The sequence below is a fragment of the Centropristis striata genome, chromosome 11 (assembly GCF_030273125.1).
Source record: "Centropristis striata isolate RG_2023a ecotype Rhode Island chromosome 11, C.striata_1.0, whole genome shotgun sequence".
Taxonomy (NCBI): domain Eukaryota; kingdom Metazoa; phylum Chordata; class Actinopteri; order Perciformes; family Serranidae; genus Centropristis; species Centropristis striata.
The window spans coordinates 14,293,628-14,311,648 of record NC_081527.1 but is presented as its reverse complement, the minus strand read 5'-3'; the positions used below and the strand labels follow the sequence as shown (position 1 = coordinate 14,311,648).

The window sequence follows — 18,021 nt, the reverse complement described above, 5'->3', positions numbered from 1 at the left end:
GAGAAAGCACATTTTAATATACTCACACAATTAATATACATTACAATTTGACAAAATTATCTGCATTAGCGGAAAAATCCGCTAAAAAAGTGACACACGACACAAGATTGTTGGTTGAAATCTGTATGAAGGATGTTTTATTTTATTTTATTCATTTATTTTATTTTATTTTTTCAGTGTTTTCTTCAATTATTTGTTCATGTTAATGCCTGGTACAACTAAAGGTACATTTGTTTTGACAAATATAATGGTAACAACAAAAATAGATCATAGGGGATTCATTTAAGATATCGACCCATTTTCCATGGTTTTATTGATAATAACCAAAATCATTCTCAAGACAAACCATGGAAAATGGCTAGATATCAGCTCTTAAATTAAACTCTTATGAGCTATTTTTGTTGTTATTATGATATGTGTCCAAACAAATCGTCACACTGTTAAAAATTATATTTGTCGAAACAAATGTACCTCTAGTTGTACCAGACATTAAAATGAACAATGTTTTATGTTAAATCTCGACCTGAAAAGTAGCTAAAGCTGGTGGCTAAATGTAGTGGAGTAAAAAGTACAATATTTGCCTCAAAATGTAATGGAGTAGAAGTATACACTTACATAAAATGGAAATGCTCAAGTAAAGTACAATACCTCAAATTAATACTTAAGTCCAGTATTTCAGTAAATGTACTACGTTCCACCACTGGTGAAATTACTCCACAACAAATAAAATACCTGCATTCAACACACAACACTTCCAAGTAGAGGTAGAAAAGTAACTAATACGTTTGTACTTTTACTTTAGTGAAATTTTGAATGCAGGACATTGTGGTATTGCTACTTCTACTTATGAAAATGATGAGTTTCATTTTGCAATTGCTGCAGGAATGTGGAAAAGACTAAATCAAGAAAAACATAAAAATCAATTGACCTTGTGGGTGTATTCTATAGGGGTTTTCTGTAGATTCCCAAATGTGAACGTAAACAACAGAAGCAGATGAATAATTTAAATTTGAGATTTATGGACACGAATGAAATGTACAGCTTATGTAAAAAACATTTAGGCATGTGGTTTAATAATAGGTTTGCATGATAATATATGTATAATCCTGTTTATAAACTACTGGTGTTGAAAATCAAAGAAGATGAAAGGAGAGGAGAGAAAATAGCCAATTAATGAAGCCTAATCTACTTTATATTTGATTTTTTAAAGTGTCTATGGTTCAACTTATATTGTTTGATTGAAAGGCGAAGGTAATGAAACCTATAAGCCGTTCTGTGACTTTAATCAGTCAGTGCAGGGCACGAAGGAGGTCTGCACAACGTTCAACTCCAGATAAATACTTTATTCTTCTCTGCCCTCCTTTCATTTCATCGTTTTGATCTGATCAGCCTTGAAAAGAGAAAAAAGAAACTATTTGTATGGAGCCCTTGCAGACCTCCTTTGTGCCCACTGCAGTGAAATATTAGCCTTACTATAGTTTTACTTACACTTGCACACACTTAGTTCCTCTTTTTTCAGTCACTGTCAACTAGATTTTTGAAGAGCTGTTTAATTTGTTTAATTTTGTCTTATTGAAAAAAAAAAAAATGTTTCTATATTGTCTGGAAAGCCAATAGGCCTTTGCTCCAGGCCAAGAGGTGGCGGTTGTGCAACCGGAAGCCGTTTGACAATCGCCGAAAACCGAAGAAGAAGCTACTCGAGCATGCGCACTAACAAACTACTCTGGCACGATACAAACCAAACGTTGCGGAGGCGGTGAGTATTTTATAACAAACGTAACGTTTTTACAACAACCCTTTATTCGTTATTATTGTTTTCTCGTGTGAAAAAAACTGTTATCACACACAAAGAGCTAGATACGTTTTGCTTGTCTTTCTTATCGTTTAACCTTTGTTAAGAGCTGGTAACTCTGTTAGCTTAGCATTACCATTGTAATGCATTCGGTAGTTAGCGTTACGTTATGCTAACACACTGCAGCTAACTGGAGTTTGTAGAGATCACTCAATGAATACTTTTTTATTGTAACGTGATGAACGTCTCCGCTTAACTGTAGTAAATTATCTGAAGCAATACATTAATATTTAGCTAAATAACTGAGCTGTTTGCTTTACTTCCCAGTAAGTACGTTAGTTAGACCAATTAATGTGAAGGAAAGTTAGCATAAAGAAACTTGGCCAGTACTCATTGTATTGTTTTCAAAACAAGACTAGTAACATAAATATGGCTTTGAAATTTACTTTTGAAATCAAAGATACACTTATTTCATCTGCTCCTTAAAATGTATACATGCGCATGTCTTAAATGCAAATAATGTTATCTGAGAAATAATGTAAAGTATCAACACAACAAATACAGAGTGAAGCCAGTACTCTTCTGATGTATTCTGTCTTTGTGTCTGTTCACTCATTATATATAAAGTGACGTTGAATATTTTTTAAAAGTGCTATATAAATCTTATCAATTTATTAAATTATTACTCAATTATTACTCACAAGTCTTAGCGTGACTCCACACATGGTACTGTGTGGCACCACAATCCTGGACTGTAATAATAATAAATGTAATTGTGTTTTTTTTCAGTGTTAACTGGGCGAAAACGTTTGGGTGTCTGTGTAATTGACCCCATCACCTTGCAAAGATGGATTTCCAGCATCGAGCTGGAGGGAAGACGGGGAGTGGTGGGGTGGCGTCAGCCTCCGAGAGTAACCGTGATAGGCGAGAGCGGTTACGTCAGCTGGCTCTGGAGACCATTGACATCAACAAAGACCCCTACTTTATGAAGAATCATTTGGGATCATATGAGTGCAAACTTTGCTTGACACTTCATAACAATGAGGTAAGGAGGAACATAATGAAACCTCTCTAGATTGTGTTATCTGAACTTTGTTATTTCTTATCGAGTATCTGGTTTAACAAACTGCTCTCCTCTGCGTTACAGGGCAGCTACTTGGCTCACACACAAGGAAAAAAACATCAGACCAACTTGTAAGTATAATGTGTAGTTTTAATTTGTTTATGTCTGTCTACCTCACATTCCTATGACAGATAAAGTTATCAAACCACATGTCTGCTTAACACATACTTGACTTGTGGTTGATCATGAGCTATTTCGTGGTTGCTGTTAATTGACAGAGCAACAGCAAACTGAGTCCAATGTGTTGATTAGCAGGTATAAACACATTGTTATTTTTTTTTTTAGAGCACGGAGAGCAGCCAAAGAGGCAAAAGAGGCTCCTGCTCAGCCAGCTCCAGCAAAAGTAAAAGTTGAGGTCAAGAAATTTGTCAAAATTGGTCGACCAGGATACAAAGGTAAACGAACTGCATAAATATCAATGGAGTAATTTTTTAGTTAATGCTGAGTGCAATTTCACAATGTATTGCATTTAATATATATTTCATGTCTTTCATTTCTTTAATAGTAACCAAACAAAGGGACCCAGAGACGGGACAGCAGTCCTTACTTTTTCAGGTAAGTGAGTTTGATGGAAATAACTTGTTTTGTGAATATTTATAAATTAAGTAAATAAACATTAAAGCTGGGGTGAGCTTGCTTCCCAAAAATAGTCACATGAACAGTGGTTCTCGCAGATGGTTGTAGGCTATAGATCTGAATGGGCATGACAGGGCAAAAAAGTCAGACACACAAAGCATGGTAAATGAGACAAGGTCCTTGTTTAAATATGGGTCAGGTATTTTGCAGACATTGTTGCAGATCCATGACACACTGAGGCGGTCAGTCGAATGGGGAGCAGGTTCGCCGTCCCTCCACGCAGTGAGAGAGGGTGCAGTGAAAACCAGGTCCTGGTCCCCGGTAGTAGCTGACTTATAGTCGGTCGAAGCGCACCACCAGGAGCAGAACTAGAGTACTCACCCCTTGTGAAGTGGAACGATTTTTATTGAACAGCCAAATCTGATTAGGGACAACCCTAAATAAAGATCCACTTAAAATAAATACGATAAAGTTATCCAGTTTGTCAAATGTTACTTTTTATAAGCTTGTAATTCATAGGTATGACTTTTTTATATTCAGCCTGGGTCAAACCTAAAACGAAGCTTAATGCCGCAATTACTTTTGGTTTCATACTTGCAATTTTGCCTGTGTCAGTGTGACAGATTTGGTCCTGCTGGCCAAATCAAAAAAACAGCAATATAATGTATACTTCCCATTGTCTCATATACAAAGCATCACCCTGTGCTGCAACCTATGAAATTTATTGTAGCAATAATGACTTAATATTGTTTTAAGTTTTTGAGTTCCAACTGTAACAGACAGATCTATAAACTACCTGTTTTTCTTTTCTCTGTTCATTAGATTGACTACCCAGAGATCGCTGAAGGAATTGGACCAAGACATCGTTTCATGTCTGCTTATGAACAGCGCATTGAGCCACCTGATCGTCGCTGGCAATACCTGCTTTTGGCTGCTGAACCATATGAGACTATTGCCTTTAAGGTGAATTGATGCTGCACCTATATTGTGTTGTTATAGAGTGTTTTGCTTCTTGCTGATAACATTAACATATCTACTCTCTTAGGTTCCCAGTAGAGAAATTGATAAAGCAGAAAACCGCTTCTGGACCCACTGGAACAGAGAAACTAAACAGGTACTGATAAGTTGTTTACCACAAAGCCAACCTGAGTCATTTATTTCAGAAATGTGGAAAAATGCTAGCCTGGCCAACGGCAGACTATATCACAAATGAAATCTAGTCTGGCAACGAGCTATTCATTTCTCTGTAGAGGAGGCGTGGTTTACGATCCTCCAGAGCCGTTTATTGGGCGCTACAAATGTCTGTCATAAGCGTCTATAGTTAGCTCTTAGCCAATCGTATCAGTTATACCAGATGACGCATGTAGAGCGACAGAAATTCAAGGAAGCATCGAGCAAGAACATGACTGATGTTTACATAGCCAGACTAGCCCATCTCTACTTTGAGACTAAAATGCTCAATTCTGCTTCTGCAACGTTTTTCTGCAGCATGTTCTGACTCTGGCTGCTCACAGTCTACCGTGTGTGTGTGTGTGTGTGTGTGTGTGTGTGTGTGTGTGTGTGTGTGTGTGTGTGCGTGTGCGTGTGCGTGTGTGCGCGTCTGTGAGAGAGTGTTGCTTGCTGCTTTGCTTCTCCAGTTCTCGCTTTCTGCAAGATTATTTATTTTTACGCCTTATTCCCCCCTAATGTCATTCAGACACACACATCCACTGATTTTATGGGCAATAGACAAGCTGCTGCGGGTCTCTCGGCGGCTCGTAGCGAGATCACCGGCGTTACAGCAGTAAGCTGTAGCGGGGCTGGATGGTAGATTAGGCTTTTGCCAAATCCTGTCGGAAGCAAGGCTAAACCATCCTTTTTCGTGGTGAAACAGGAGTGTAAAGTGAAAAGTTATTCTTCTTTTAAAATAAGCTTTGGCTCTAAACTATCTAGAACACTGTCTACAGCTAGATCCAAAGAGCTTCGCGTCTGCTGCAGCCATGTTAGATCCATAAGAAAACTACAAAACTACAAACTTCCGTCGGTCGAGTAGTATGCGTCATTGTCTTGCCGTCCCTCCCCGTTCTGTGATTGGATCCCTAAAACAGGGCTAAGAAACGGCCTTAGACACCAGACTGTTTGCAGGTTCGAAATTAAATCAAGCGCAAAAGGCAGTATGGGTATACTCAGGCTAGAAAAATAATTTGTGTCATGTTGTTTTTCCTCCCAGTTCTTCCTGCAGTTTCACTTCAAAATGGAGAAAGCTGTTCCCCAGTCCAGTGGACCTCCACCTGCTGCAGGTGTGAAGCGCCCTCCTCCTCTCATGAGTGGAGTTGGACCTCGCCCACCAAATGATTCTTTGCCTCCTCCCCCGCCAGGAGGGATGCCCCCTCTCCCACCAGGTGCTCCGGGTACCCCCCATATGCCCCCTCAGATGCCCCTGCCCCCCATGCCAATGAGGCCGCCTCCTCCTGAGGGACTTCATAATAACTGATCCCCTACCGGTGTATCCTGATTGGTGTTTTCAGTTATAATAAAAATCCACATTTAGTAGATTTTTATACATTTGTTTGGTTTATGTAAATGTGTAGGACAGACCCTATGACCACACTGTTTTGTATAAAAGTTTAGATTCTGGAGCTATGGCTGAAAACGGCTCATCTTTTAAGATCTGTTTTTGTAATTAAATTCTGTGCAGAAAAAACATTTTCACTTTTGTGGCCTGTGTTTTTACAAGACATCACACACAGAAAGATTAATGATGATTAATGATTGTGTGAATGCATCATAGCAACAGAAGAGCAACACTGCAGAAGTTTCTGAAATATTAGGCTTGATGATGCTGAAGCCTTTGAATTTGGCTCTCTAAAAGAAGCTCTCAGATGGCATAATTGCATAACTGTTGAGCCTGACTGTTACTGGTTTTCTGGGACTGATGCTGGTAATGGGGAGCAAAAAACTTTCAATATAGGTTTATGTAGTTATGTTTTGTAATCAAATATGCAAAAGTTACTTTTGAGTGTTTGTAATGTGTTTTTAAATTACTAAAGTATCCTTTTCCTGCAGTATATTCTGAAAAAAACCTTCCATATTGGAAACATGTACACTTATACCAACACATCACCAATATAACAGATTGGTTGATATCTGCTTTTCTATTTATCAGTCTAGCTTAAAATAAGTGTGCCAAATTGTTGGTAACCCCTAAGCTTGATCATCAGTTTGCCATGTTCAGTTCCTATCAGCTACTTGCTACTGATAGTTAACTGAGCTGGAACAACTCATGAGCGTTTTATCATAGATGTAGATCTTTCAAAATTAAAGGGAATCAAATGATCACATGAAGATCTCAAATATAGCAGTCAGCGTTGCATAAAATGAAATGCAAATGTTTCTACGGGTAACTTGGAGCTCCATGACATTGTCATTTAACTGAAGGCACACATTGTTTTTGACTCAGTGGTTGTATTTGGAAGATTTGACAGAGGGAATCTTGAATTCAATATTACCAACTTTAATGAACGTTATGAAATCTAAGGTAAAATTGTTAAGAAAATGAATCGGCATCTGTCACAGTAGAAAGAATCAACTCATTCCTTTTGAGTCTTTTTCTTCTCTTTCTTTTCCTCCAGATTGTTGTCTGGCTCTGCCTCCTCATTTCCCTCATCCACATCTTCCTCATCTGCTGCCTCTTCAGGATCCTCCTTTTTATCTCTTTCTTTCTTTTCTTTGATTGCTTCATCTCTGGCTTTCTTGGCTCTCCTGTCCTTAAATTTCCCTTCTCGTTGTTTCATTAGTTTTTTGTCCGGTATTGGCATGTTTCTGAGACCTCTTGATGCTCCTGCTTTTGCTCCTTTCTTTGATTTCACTTTTTTTTTTAGTTGTCCATCATCGTCATAATCATCCTCCTCCTCCTCCTCATCGTCTTCATCATCGAGGTCCGGCAGCCACCAAAACATGACTTCCCATAGAGATGTCTCAGGCTAGAGAGAGGAGAACACATGAAATAACAGTGACACAATACAAACTGTCGTATAAAAACAGTTGGATGAAGCGTTTACCTCTGGTGGGTGTCCTCTGTGTTGTAATGAGCCTCTCTGTCTCACTGTCAGTCCTACTTCTTCCTCCTCCTCTGCTGTCCCCTGACCGCGCAGAGTTTCTGTATTTAATCAATATTATATTTCATTAAAAAAAAAGTCCAGTTTAGGGATGTGAATAATTAATCGATGATGAATGAATGGTCGTTAAAAATGTGGTCGATCACGTGTGATTTGTGATCGATCTGTGTATTTTTTAATATCTATGACTGTGTATCAATACTCACTGAACTGAAACACGGCTGATCATTCAGTTCTGCGGCTGTACGCTAATAAGCCAATGAGCTAAGAATTAAGTTGGATAAAGCTACAATTTGCAAACTAAAAGTCATTACAATGCTAAAACACAGGAATACAAGAGTATTAATTTGAGCAAAACCTGCTGTATCAAACCTTGCTAGCATGAATTATGTTTTAGTTTAATTTGATCCAAAACTTATTCAAACACAAGACACGTAAATATGCAAGATACTGTGAGAACTAACCTCATGTCTCTTCGGGGGCTAAAACATAAAACATTGAACTCCTTGAAGTTACAGCTTAATCTCACTTGATTATTTTTACTATTGATAGGATCAAGTCTCTTTTCGTCCTTTCAAAATAAAAGCGTCCAAAACAGTCTTTTGCATAGTACTGTATATATTTATTTTATTTTGCCCATGTATGCATGTTTTTATACATACTGGAGAATGTACAAAAACAAAGCGATTAATCGATTAATTGTTTGTTAACATTATAGATACTGGAGTTGGCAGGTTTCTTCCAAACGCCCATCCCTAGTCCAGTTATTGACAGCAGGCATGTTATTTTAAGTTTATAATTAAGCTTTGAGTTTACTTGCCATTAAGCCTCTGAAAGCCCGAGGTGAGCACCAGGATGGTTATAGCCACAAACAGACATCGGTTGAGGGTGACGTTCTCCCATGGTGTTTCAATCTGGGTCAGGTTTTGGGCGGACACGGCTTTTTGTATGGATGCTGAAAGAAGAGAGGAGGATTAACTTTTATTGTCATCTGATAAAGCAAACACTGAGAGCTGACAGGTTGAGGAGGAAGATGTGAATGACTCACTGGTTCTGGGGAAGCTAGGCTCTCTGGGTAAAATCTTGGGTTCTGCTCTTGGTTGCTGTGGAAATGTAGCCATTTCCTATCGGAGAACAACATGTAGCTTAGATAAAAGATGTATTGGGAATGTAAACACAGTGAAAATTTGCTCATGTTGGTTGTTGTCCAACTAACCTCTCTGGCTTTCCTCGTAGCGTTCATTTCTGAAACAGACAGATGGAGATTAACTGAGGGGTGCTTTCATAAATCCTACAAACAACAACTCTCTCAATCTGGAATTCATTTATTCATACATTTTTGTTGGCTGCCGTGCTTCATTTTATTAAACTCTCATTTACATAAAATACAATTCTACTGGGCCAAAGTTTATATTACTGAAAACATAACAGCATTAAGCTACAAGCTAACACCAGCCCCCTATGTGCCCTGGCATGTGTGATTTAAATTAGTGGTGTGTCATTCATACGTTTCGTTTACTTTGAACCAATCTTTTATATGACTGGGGAGTAATGAGTAGTCTCAGTGAGTGATTAGTTCATTTATACATTCCCTCGTCACATGGCAGCTGCATAAGATCAGTCAGACTCAGGACCAGGCGGCAACCTCCGGGTCTGAGCAGGGAGGCAAACCAGGAAGTGCCTTAAGCACTTTTGCTGCATTCTACTGAAAATTTCAGCAGGGGGCACTGACAGCGGCTTCAGAAGCATTTGGGCCCATGCATTTCAATACAAAATGAGAAACTTCTCACTTGATTTATTACCTCAGAATTTTTTTTTTTTAGGACAACATTATGGTCTCAATCGCTGGTTAAAAAAATAATCTTCAAGACAATGTGATGTTAAATGTGTAAAAAATGGCCCTATTTAGAAGAAAATAGTTTGAAATAATTGATTGACAGGTCACTGACAAGGCGAGCCCTCATCAGAAGAGAAGAAAAGAAATGCGTATCCACGGCACTGTGTCAATACAGTAAAAGAAAAAAAAAACATTTACCGGTTTGGTCTCATAACTTTGACCTTTTAACACTGTATTTTTACTTAATGACAGTTTATTTGAACGTTTTGTTCATTAAAAATGTCTTACAACCAGTGATTCATACGATCAGTCTTGTTCTTTTGTCACGTGACAGCTACCGCAAATCCTTTTTTTACATCGCCCTCAAGAGGGATATGGCGCCACACTAGTTAGAATGAACAAAATTACTTAAAAAAATCTTCACTGCTTAACTGCAAACAAACAAAGGTAGGTGGATGTTTCAAATGCAGTTTGAATGGTAAAGATCCATTCAGCCACTGCGAAAATATAAATGTCAAAAGTCAAGAAAACTGTCTTGACATTGACATTTGACTTCTTACAAAAAACACTGCTGAAAACAAAACCCCTTGAAAGGTCTCCTCAGTGAGTCATGTAAAAAGATATTGAGCTGAACATTGGAAACAGATAAACTGTCATTAAACCAAAAACACACTGCTGATGCTAAAATACTGTTTAGGATGTCCATTAGCTTAGTTTAACATGCTAATGCTTGCTAGTTAGCACGAAAAAACAATAACTACAGCTGAGGATGATCAGACTTTAAATATTTTTGCAGTTTGTCATAAGTAAGTAAAATATTGGCTAGAAATTGGCATTAGATAAAAAACCTAAGTCATTCCTGTTCAAAATGATTTCAGTCTGGACCCAAATACCTTCTTCCACCTCGTCTTTTTTAGACTTTTAAGCACTCAGCCTCACAAGGAGGACTTTGTGTGTGTTTAGAGAGAGTGAGTCTTATTACACCCACCATCCATTCAGCACGGCTGAGCTGCATTATCACTGTGTTGCCTTTGACCAGGAGTCATATTTCAGTGCTGCTACTTCGAGGTATTTATAGTGTTGTACAATATATGTACAATAGACGAAGGCTTTTATACGCAGGCAGCTTCTGTGTGTGTGTGTGTGTGTGTGTGTGTGTATGTGTGTGTGTCGCCACCTGGTCTGCGGATCTGTCGAACAGGCTTCTGTGGAGGAGGATCTGCTCTTGGTGGCCATAACTCCTCTTCAAATGTCTCATAGCTTTCTTCCATCCCTTTCCTGTGAGAAAGAGAGGGAAGAAGATGGACATGGCTCAAATCTGAGTCTGTTAAAAAAAATTATCCAGCAGATTTTAGCATGTAACACAAAGCTTGCAATATGAACCAGCTGCAGTCAAAAGGCCAGTTGAGCCTTGCATTGTTGGTATTTATAGAAATGCTTTTCTTGCCAGAAACAAGATGAGTCAATGGATCACAATGTCTTTACCTCTGTTCATATCAGTATTCTTGACTTTGTAAAAGTTATGTCCATTATCTCATCAGTGTTACACAATGGCAGCACAAAATGATGCAAGTAAAAGGTCAACTTCTCTAGTTTCAGAATAAAATTGAAGCAGTTTCTTGACCTTCACATTTACGGATGAACGCTGTGAGGCCCTTATGTCTTACATGACATTTCTACACGGACATTTAGCTAATGTCCTAGCAGCCCTATAAATAGATTGAGTAAAGCCACTGGAAAGACAGATGGATATACACATCATATGAATACACAAAAAAAGAAAAGAGCTGTTGTTACCGCTGTACCAGCGGCTAACCTCTCAATGTGATGAAACCTTGACCCTGACTGAAACGAGGACCTACCTGCCTCGACATCTGGGGTCCCCCAAGGCAGCGTCAGGGAACCTTTGTCACAGAGGCTGTTGTTCCTCTGCAGAGATGGCAGCACAGTCACGCTCTGAACTGTCTGACAGCCAAGCACAGGTGCCGGAGGATGAAAAAAACAAAAAGGAATTGAGTGTCAGTCAGACGCATTGGCTGAGGGAGGGTTGACATTAACATGTGCCATACGGCTGTCAAATCCCAACAGAGGACTGAGAGGAGGAGGAGAAGAAGAAGAAGGACACACCTCATACAAAGTTCTGGAAAACTCTCAGCCGGATTAGAAAAATCTTATCAAATGAAATCAAAATCAAATCAAAATTACTTTATTTATCCCAGAGGGAAAATTCAGCCATAGAAGTGTTGTCTTATTTGTTTGAGTCAAACAGATTTTGAGCAACAATGGCATCACATCAATTCTTTGTGATTTGAAAATAGATAGAAGGAACAAATGTAGATGTTTATGCTAAAGATTTAATTTTTAGATTCTTTCTCCGTTTCTGTTTGAAGATTTATGTGAGAGGAAATACGCCTCCAAAGGAATAAAACCACCATAAACACTGTCAATCATTTGAATTGAACTGATGTTTGTACCTTTAAATACATTTCTTACAAATAAATAAATATTAAATTAAATAAATATTACATGTAATTAAATGTATAACAGAAAATTGTTTACACAGTCCTCACATATTTGCATTTTTTTAAATGCATGCAATGTCTACATTTATATATATATATATATATAATGTTTATATATAAAATGTTTATATATATCAACATTTTATAAGGCAAATTCACACTTTTTCCTGTTTCTATTCTGAAGTTACACTTTACCTATTTTCATTTATTTATTTGATTATGTTACGCAGATCTTTACTCATTGTACATACAGTTTTTGTTTTTATTTTTTCACTCTTGTCTTGGCAGTGTTAACATATGATTCCCATCATAATAAAGCCCCTAAGAACTGAAATCTAATTGAATATGGACACTTTCATATCCCACCAGCAGAGAGCGCCACTGTACTTAAAGAGGGAGGTTCAGTTCTCTTTACCTCCATAAATGATGTCTGTGGTCTGTCAAACAGATTGACAGAAGGGCAGACATATTTTCTTTTTATGAACTGACCATCAGCTGCAACCCTTTACATCAAACACTTGAGACACATATTAACGTTTTGTCAATCAAATGATAATAATAATATCCATTACATGGATATTACATCCGTACATCTTTTTTTCAGTAATCCTGTCAACTGAATGAGACAAGTACACATTTGTGTGTGTGTGTGTGTGTGTGTGTGTGTGTGTGTGTGTGTGTGTGTGTGTGTGTGAGAAAGAGAGGCCGCTAACAAGAAGCACTGTAAACAGATGTAAAGATGATTGGGATATATCAGGGTGAGGTGGTTGCAGGCCACCTTTATGTGGGAGGAGAGAGGAAGTGTTGGTAAACAGACTTGTGGCGATGTTGATGACTCATACCTTTGCTGGGACTCTGCCCAATTCCAGCTGAATCACACTTTGCTATACACCCATCAGTAATCAGTTTGAAGTGGACATAAGCTCTGTAACCTTTTGCCGTGGGTGGACTGACCAAGAGAAGGCCCCGACCTCCAGTGACACAACCGATCTTTGTCAGTTGTGGTGCCTTTTAAATCAAAACTGGTTGCCCCACCACTTTGTCCCTGAATGAAATATCTCTTTATTGGATGCACTGCCATGAAATCTCAGACACGATGAAGGTGATTTTCTCAAATGTCACCTAGCACTATTATCAGGTCATGATTTCAAGATTTTACCTAATTAAGTGCTGTTCACATGTGCCTCACAATAAGATTGTTTTTTTAAAAACAACCTTTTGTAGACTTTGAAGGTGCAATGTGTAAGATATGGCCAGAATTTCTCTTGAAAACAGTCCTCCTATATTTGCATGCAATTTCTACATTTATATATATATTTATGGCAAGATCTTATAAGGCAAAATCACACTTTTCCTGTTTCTATTTTGAAGTTACCTATTTGTATTTACATATTTGATTACAACATTGCAATGTTACGCTGTCTCTTTTCACATTTTTTTCATTCTAATAGATCTTTACTTATACTTTTACTTATATTGTACATCCATTTTTTGTTTTTATTTCACCCCTGACTCAGACATGGTGAAGGTGATTTTTCTCCAATGTCACCTAACACTATTATCAGGTCAAGATTTTACCTAATTAAGTGCTGTTCACATGTGCCTTACATTAAGATAAAAAAACAACCTTAAGTAGATTTTAAAGGTGCAATGTGTAAGATATGGCCAGAATTTTTTATCTAAAAACATTAAAAAAAACAAGATGTAACAGTTCTGACATTGAAAATGTGTATGGAAAATGTGTATTGTGTTGCAGAGAGACTGAAAAGAGCAGGCTAACCTGCTGGCCTCAGCCTGTCCTGTCTTGTAATACCATTTTAACCCTGTGAGCGGATAGAGTGAGTCACTGTAGCGTCCAGTCTGCCCTCAGTCCAACATGAGCTGCCCTGAGGGCTTTTAAATCACATTAAAGGTACAGCCCTCTGGGTAGTGGCACAGTAAATGCAAAGAAGCTCTTTGCAATTTTTCATCATTGATAACAACAACCATGTTCATCGGAAAACAAAAAAAGGCATTAATTTCCACCACTAACGACAGCTCTTGCTGAGTAAAGACACGAGGTTTGATAGTGAACTTTCAACATTTCTCTTGGAGTCTTACGTTTCTTAAAAATATCTTTGCCGCAGCTAGTGATGACACAAACTGGACTGAAAATACATTTCAAACTGTTTTGTTGTAGCTTTTTTTTCATGTCACTATTGTCTTGCTTAAGCTGAGCTCAGCAAGCTATAACTTATACTATAGGCAGATACCACACATGAAGAATATAGGATAGAAGTGTTATTTTGCTCTCAGCTCTCAGAGTTTCAGCAGTTTGGTTTAATTTTTCTTCCCCTGCTGTTAGTTAGACGTTAGCTTTAGACTGTATAGATTGACTGAAAACATTTTCATTGATTCACCATATTGTAACCATTATTGTCATGAGATGAGGCAAGATTGAAAGTTTGTAAAGTTCTCTATACATTTTTTAGGTTTATAATGTGGTTAAATACTGTCCCTGTCCTGTTTTTTTAAGCATGTACCCAGAAATTACACATTACACCTTTAAGCTGTTGTGATATTTTATGCATGTATGTGTATATGATAGTCTAGACTTTCATATTCCAGCATACAGAACACACACTGAATAGTATAGTGGCATTGTTAATTTAGTGTTATTCTTGCTTATAATGAGCTCCTCTGCAGATTTAATTGACCAAGTGCACACTCTCACCCCACTGATTTGTCAGAGCTTACACTGTAGTCTCAAGGATACAGCTTCATCACCAGTTAGAGCGCATCATCTGAGGACACAGCTCTAATTGAAAAGCGTTATTTGATATGGATAAATTAAGTCTCCCAACTGAGCCTTTCGGATTTCCCCCTTCATGTCAATAAGTAATCTGAGCTCCTTCTGTCTTATTCTCAGCACATGTCGAGGTGAAAAAAAGTGAAACTCCGCCAAGTTTGGGCCAAAGTCTTAAAGAGTGTTTCAAGGGCAGCACAATCCCCGCATGGACACGTCGTGCCCAATAAGGTAAGCAAACATTGCTCGCGGACATCTACGTTCCACATTTGGTCACCGGAGAGATCTGAGCTGGGTGAAGCTTTCTGTCCCCTTTTTGTCCTTACATATTGAGGCCTGTGCCCAGAGGACACTTGACCGTCCAGCAGCAACCAGTGGGAGCTGCTCTATGCCCTTGTACACTGAGGAGCATGGCGGAGCGTGAAACAACATTAACTGTGTAGTCTGTCTCAGACTCACAGGCTTGAATGACTTACAGGGACTTCAATTAATATGTGATTTAATTACTGTGTGTTGATTTGCGGACATTGTAAACAAAGAGCTTTATAAAGCTGACATACAGCTCTGGAAAAAAATTAGAGACCACTCTCACAAATGTTTCTTCAATCAGCATCTCTACATCTATGGTTGCCAGTCCATTCCAGTGTTTGTTTGATTCCAACGCAAGCCTCCTCATTCTAATTCATGAGACACTGATCAGGTGATCCAAATCTGAACCAAATCTTATTTTATGAGGAAGATTATAAAAACCACTGCTGTGATTAAAGATTGAGATGATCCCAAAAATAATGATTTCCAAACTCTTCCCAAGTTAAAATATTAGTGTTGTGTTGTTTAAAAATGAATATGAACATTTCTTTGCATTATTCAAGGTCTGACAACACTGCATATTTTTGTTGTTGTTTTGACCACTTGTTAATTTCTGCAAATAAATGGTCTAAATGACAATATTTTAATTTAAAATGTGAGAGAAATGTTGTCAGCACTTTATAGAATGAAACAAAAATGTATACCTATAAATAGTAAAACCAGCACAACTGATCATTTTGCAGTGACCTCTTATTTTTTTCCAGAGATGTATGTCTTTATGATCTGTCCAGAGCTGTAGTGACTTGAGTCACTTGGGTATCTGAGGTTTGCTCTCCAGATTACACTGCATGCTGGTAAAAGCAACTCTTAAACCAACGGCAACTGATAACATATGGAAAAGAGATTTACAATTATTACACTGGCCAGAGTCTGGGCCAATATATCAGTTTCTTTGGAAACCCAAATCATGAGATGACACAAAATCATTTTGGTTTGAGGACATACTGCACACCTTGAAAATTATTTCTGATGAAAGTCAGACGACCCTCAAATTGCACGCTTTGCTCTCAGACAATTTCCGGCACATTTAATGCCTCTACACCAGTGACAGCTGTGACCGGAAGCATGATGTAGTCAGCTTGTCCATCCGTCTGGCCCGTTCTTCCGAATGCCACATCACAGAAACACCTGGAAGGAATTTCTTCAAGTTGGCACAAATGTCCACTTGGACTCACAGAAGAACTGCTTAGATTTTGAAGGTCAAAGGTCAAGGTCACTGCGACATAATGTTCTGCAAAAACACTCTGAAACTATGCCGGTTGGCATACAGCTGCGAGGGTTTTTTTGTTGTTGTTGTTGTTGTTTTTACATTCATATGCCGTGGCTATTCCAACATACAAAGTGATTATGTACATTCACTGAGTGAATATTTAGAAAATAAAACATATATTTCTCGCTAGAAATGTGATCAAAATCCATTTTTATGCAGAAACTAAGTCAAAATATTGATTTTTTCACTAAAAATGAGAGAACTGTCCGCCATGTTTTTTTTTCTGACTGCCGGGACCTTGAAAGTCACGTGACTTGGAACACCAATAGCCACGGGATATGACTGTCATTAACTTGCATTGTAGCGAAATCCGTGTCAGTTTCACGGAAATTTGAGTGATTCCGTGGCTATTCCACGGATTTTGAGTTAAGCGAATCCGTGGCTATTTCACGGATTCCTGTGAGACCAGGTTCTTCCAGATATGTAGCTGTGTAACTTGAGTTCTTTTCTGATCTTGCAAAAACAATCATAACTTACCAAGTAGCCTAGGGTGACCAAGCGTCCTCTTTTGCCAGGACATGTCCACTTTTTACGTCCTGTCCGGGGCGTCCGGCCGGGTTTTATAAATTCACGAAAATGTCCGGTGTTCACTGTTTTTCATAGGACCAGTACACGTGCACGTAAATTGACCGGCGCTTTGCACACAATTTTGCGAGACGTAATTACCAAGAGGCTGCCTTGTGGGCGGGTCAGCGCCGCGCACACACAGAGAGAGACAGAGAGCAGAGCAGACAGAGGGCAGATCAAACAGCGGAGCAGCATTGCACGGGAAATGCCGAAGCGTAAGTGCAGCTTCACAGATGAACTGCAAAAAACATTTCCGACGTACCGTCCCGGTCGGGACAGGTGGGAGGCGGAGTGCACCGTGTGCAATGCTGGCACATATGTCTCAGTGTCTAATAAAGGTGCTGGAGATCTCAAAGCTCAAAGACAACTAAAGATGAAAAGTATAGATCCTTTTTGTTTGTTAAGTTAGTATCTTTGTGAGACTCTTCTATTATTTATCTTATTGCAGTTATTAAGAGATAAATTGTTGAAGCTAGATTTTCTAACAGAAGAGTTCATATTTAGAACATTATTTCATATTATTTATTCATTTATTTGAAAAGAGTCTACGAGAGCTATTATTTTGTTACAAGTTTTTACAGATTTCATTTTATTTTATTACAGAAGTTAATTTTGCACCATTGAAGCATAATAAAGCATGTTCATCAACCTCCGAGAAGCCTGTCTGAATTTGTGTCTCGAGGCCGTGCCGATTGTCCTCTTTTTTGGAAATCAAAATATGGTCACCCTAAAATAGCCTTTCTGTTGTCCAACAGATGCATCACAAGGCCTTCATTAGACAGTGTTTTTTTCTTTTGTCGTGGATGGATCCATTTATATGCAAGCAAAGTATCTGTTTTGATGTTATTCATATTCCTTTAAAATTCTTGCTGATGTTGCTTTCATTGTAAACATGAAAGTTCACTCTTCACCTTGGGCATAGCACTTCAATAAGCCATTTTCTACAGCATGCTCCAGAAAAAGCTACTGGGCCTTTACTTGATGATGCTTTGCAATGATATTAACACAAGAAAATACTCAAAGGCAGTGTCATCTTAATGGTCCATATTCAGAGCCTCACATTTTGACTTTGGCTGCTACAGC

At 38.3% G+C, this 18,021-nt stretch overlaps 2 protein-coding genes across 3 annotated transcripts; one reads left to right on the top strand and one right to left on the bottom strand.

Moving 5' to 3' along the window:
- Window positions 1-1,585: 1,585 nt before the first annotated feature.
- On the top strand, window positions 1,586-6,176 carry sf3a2 (splicing factor 3a, subunit 2). Of its 2 annotated transcripts, none has more exons than XM_059344797.1 (8): window positions 1,586-1,756; window positions 2,582-2,837; window positions 2,940-2,986; window positions 3,201-3,310; window positions 3,421-3,470; window positions 4,314-4,454; window positions 4,537-4,605; window positions 5,701-6,176. In XM_059344797.1, the coding sequence occupies exons 2-8, from the start codon at window positions 2,640-2,642 to the stop codon at window positions 5,962-5,964; spliced, it is 879 nt and encodes a 292-aa protein (XP_059200780.1). In that variant the 5' UTR covers window positions 1,586-1,756; window positions 2,582-2,639; the 3' UTR covers window positions 5,965-6,176. The 2 variants fall into 2 exon arrangements, with proteins under 2 accessions (XP_059200780.1, XP_059200781.1); XM_059344798.1 differs by lacking the exon at window positions 1,586-1,756 and adding an exon at window positions 1,817-2,118.
- Window positions 6,177-7,008: 832 nt separating this feature from the next.
- Window positions 7,009-10,696, bottom strand: LOC131979923 (junctional sarcoplasmic reticulum protein 1). The gene is given in 6 exon segments (XM_059343999.1): window positions 7,009-7,453; window positions 7,532-7,629; window positions 8,409-8,566; window positions 8,633-8,712; window positions 8,805-8,833; window positions 10,603-10,696. Coding segments are annotated over 6 exon segments (852 nt in total). The 3' UTR covers window positions 7,009-7,060.
- Between the last annotated feature and the right edge of the window lie 7,325 nt (window positions 10,697-18,021).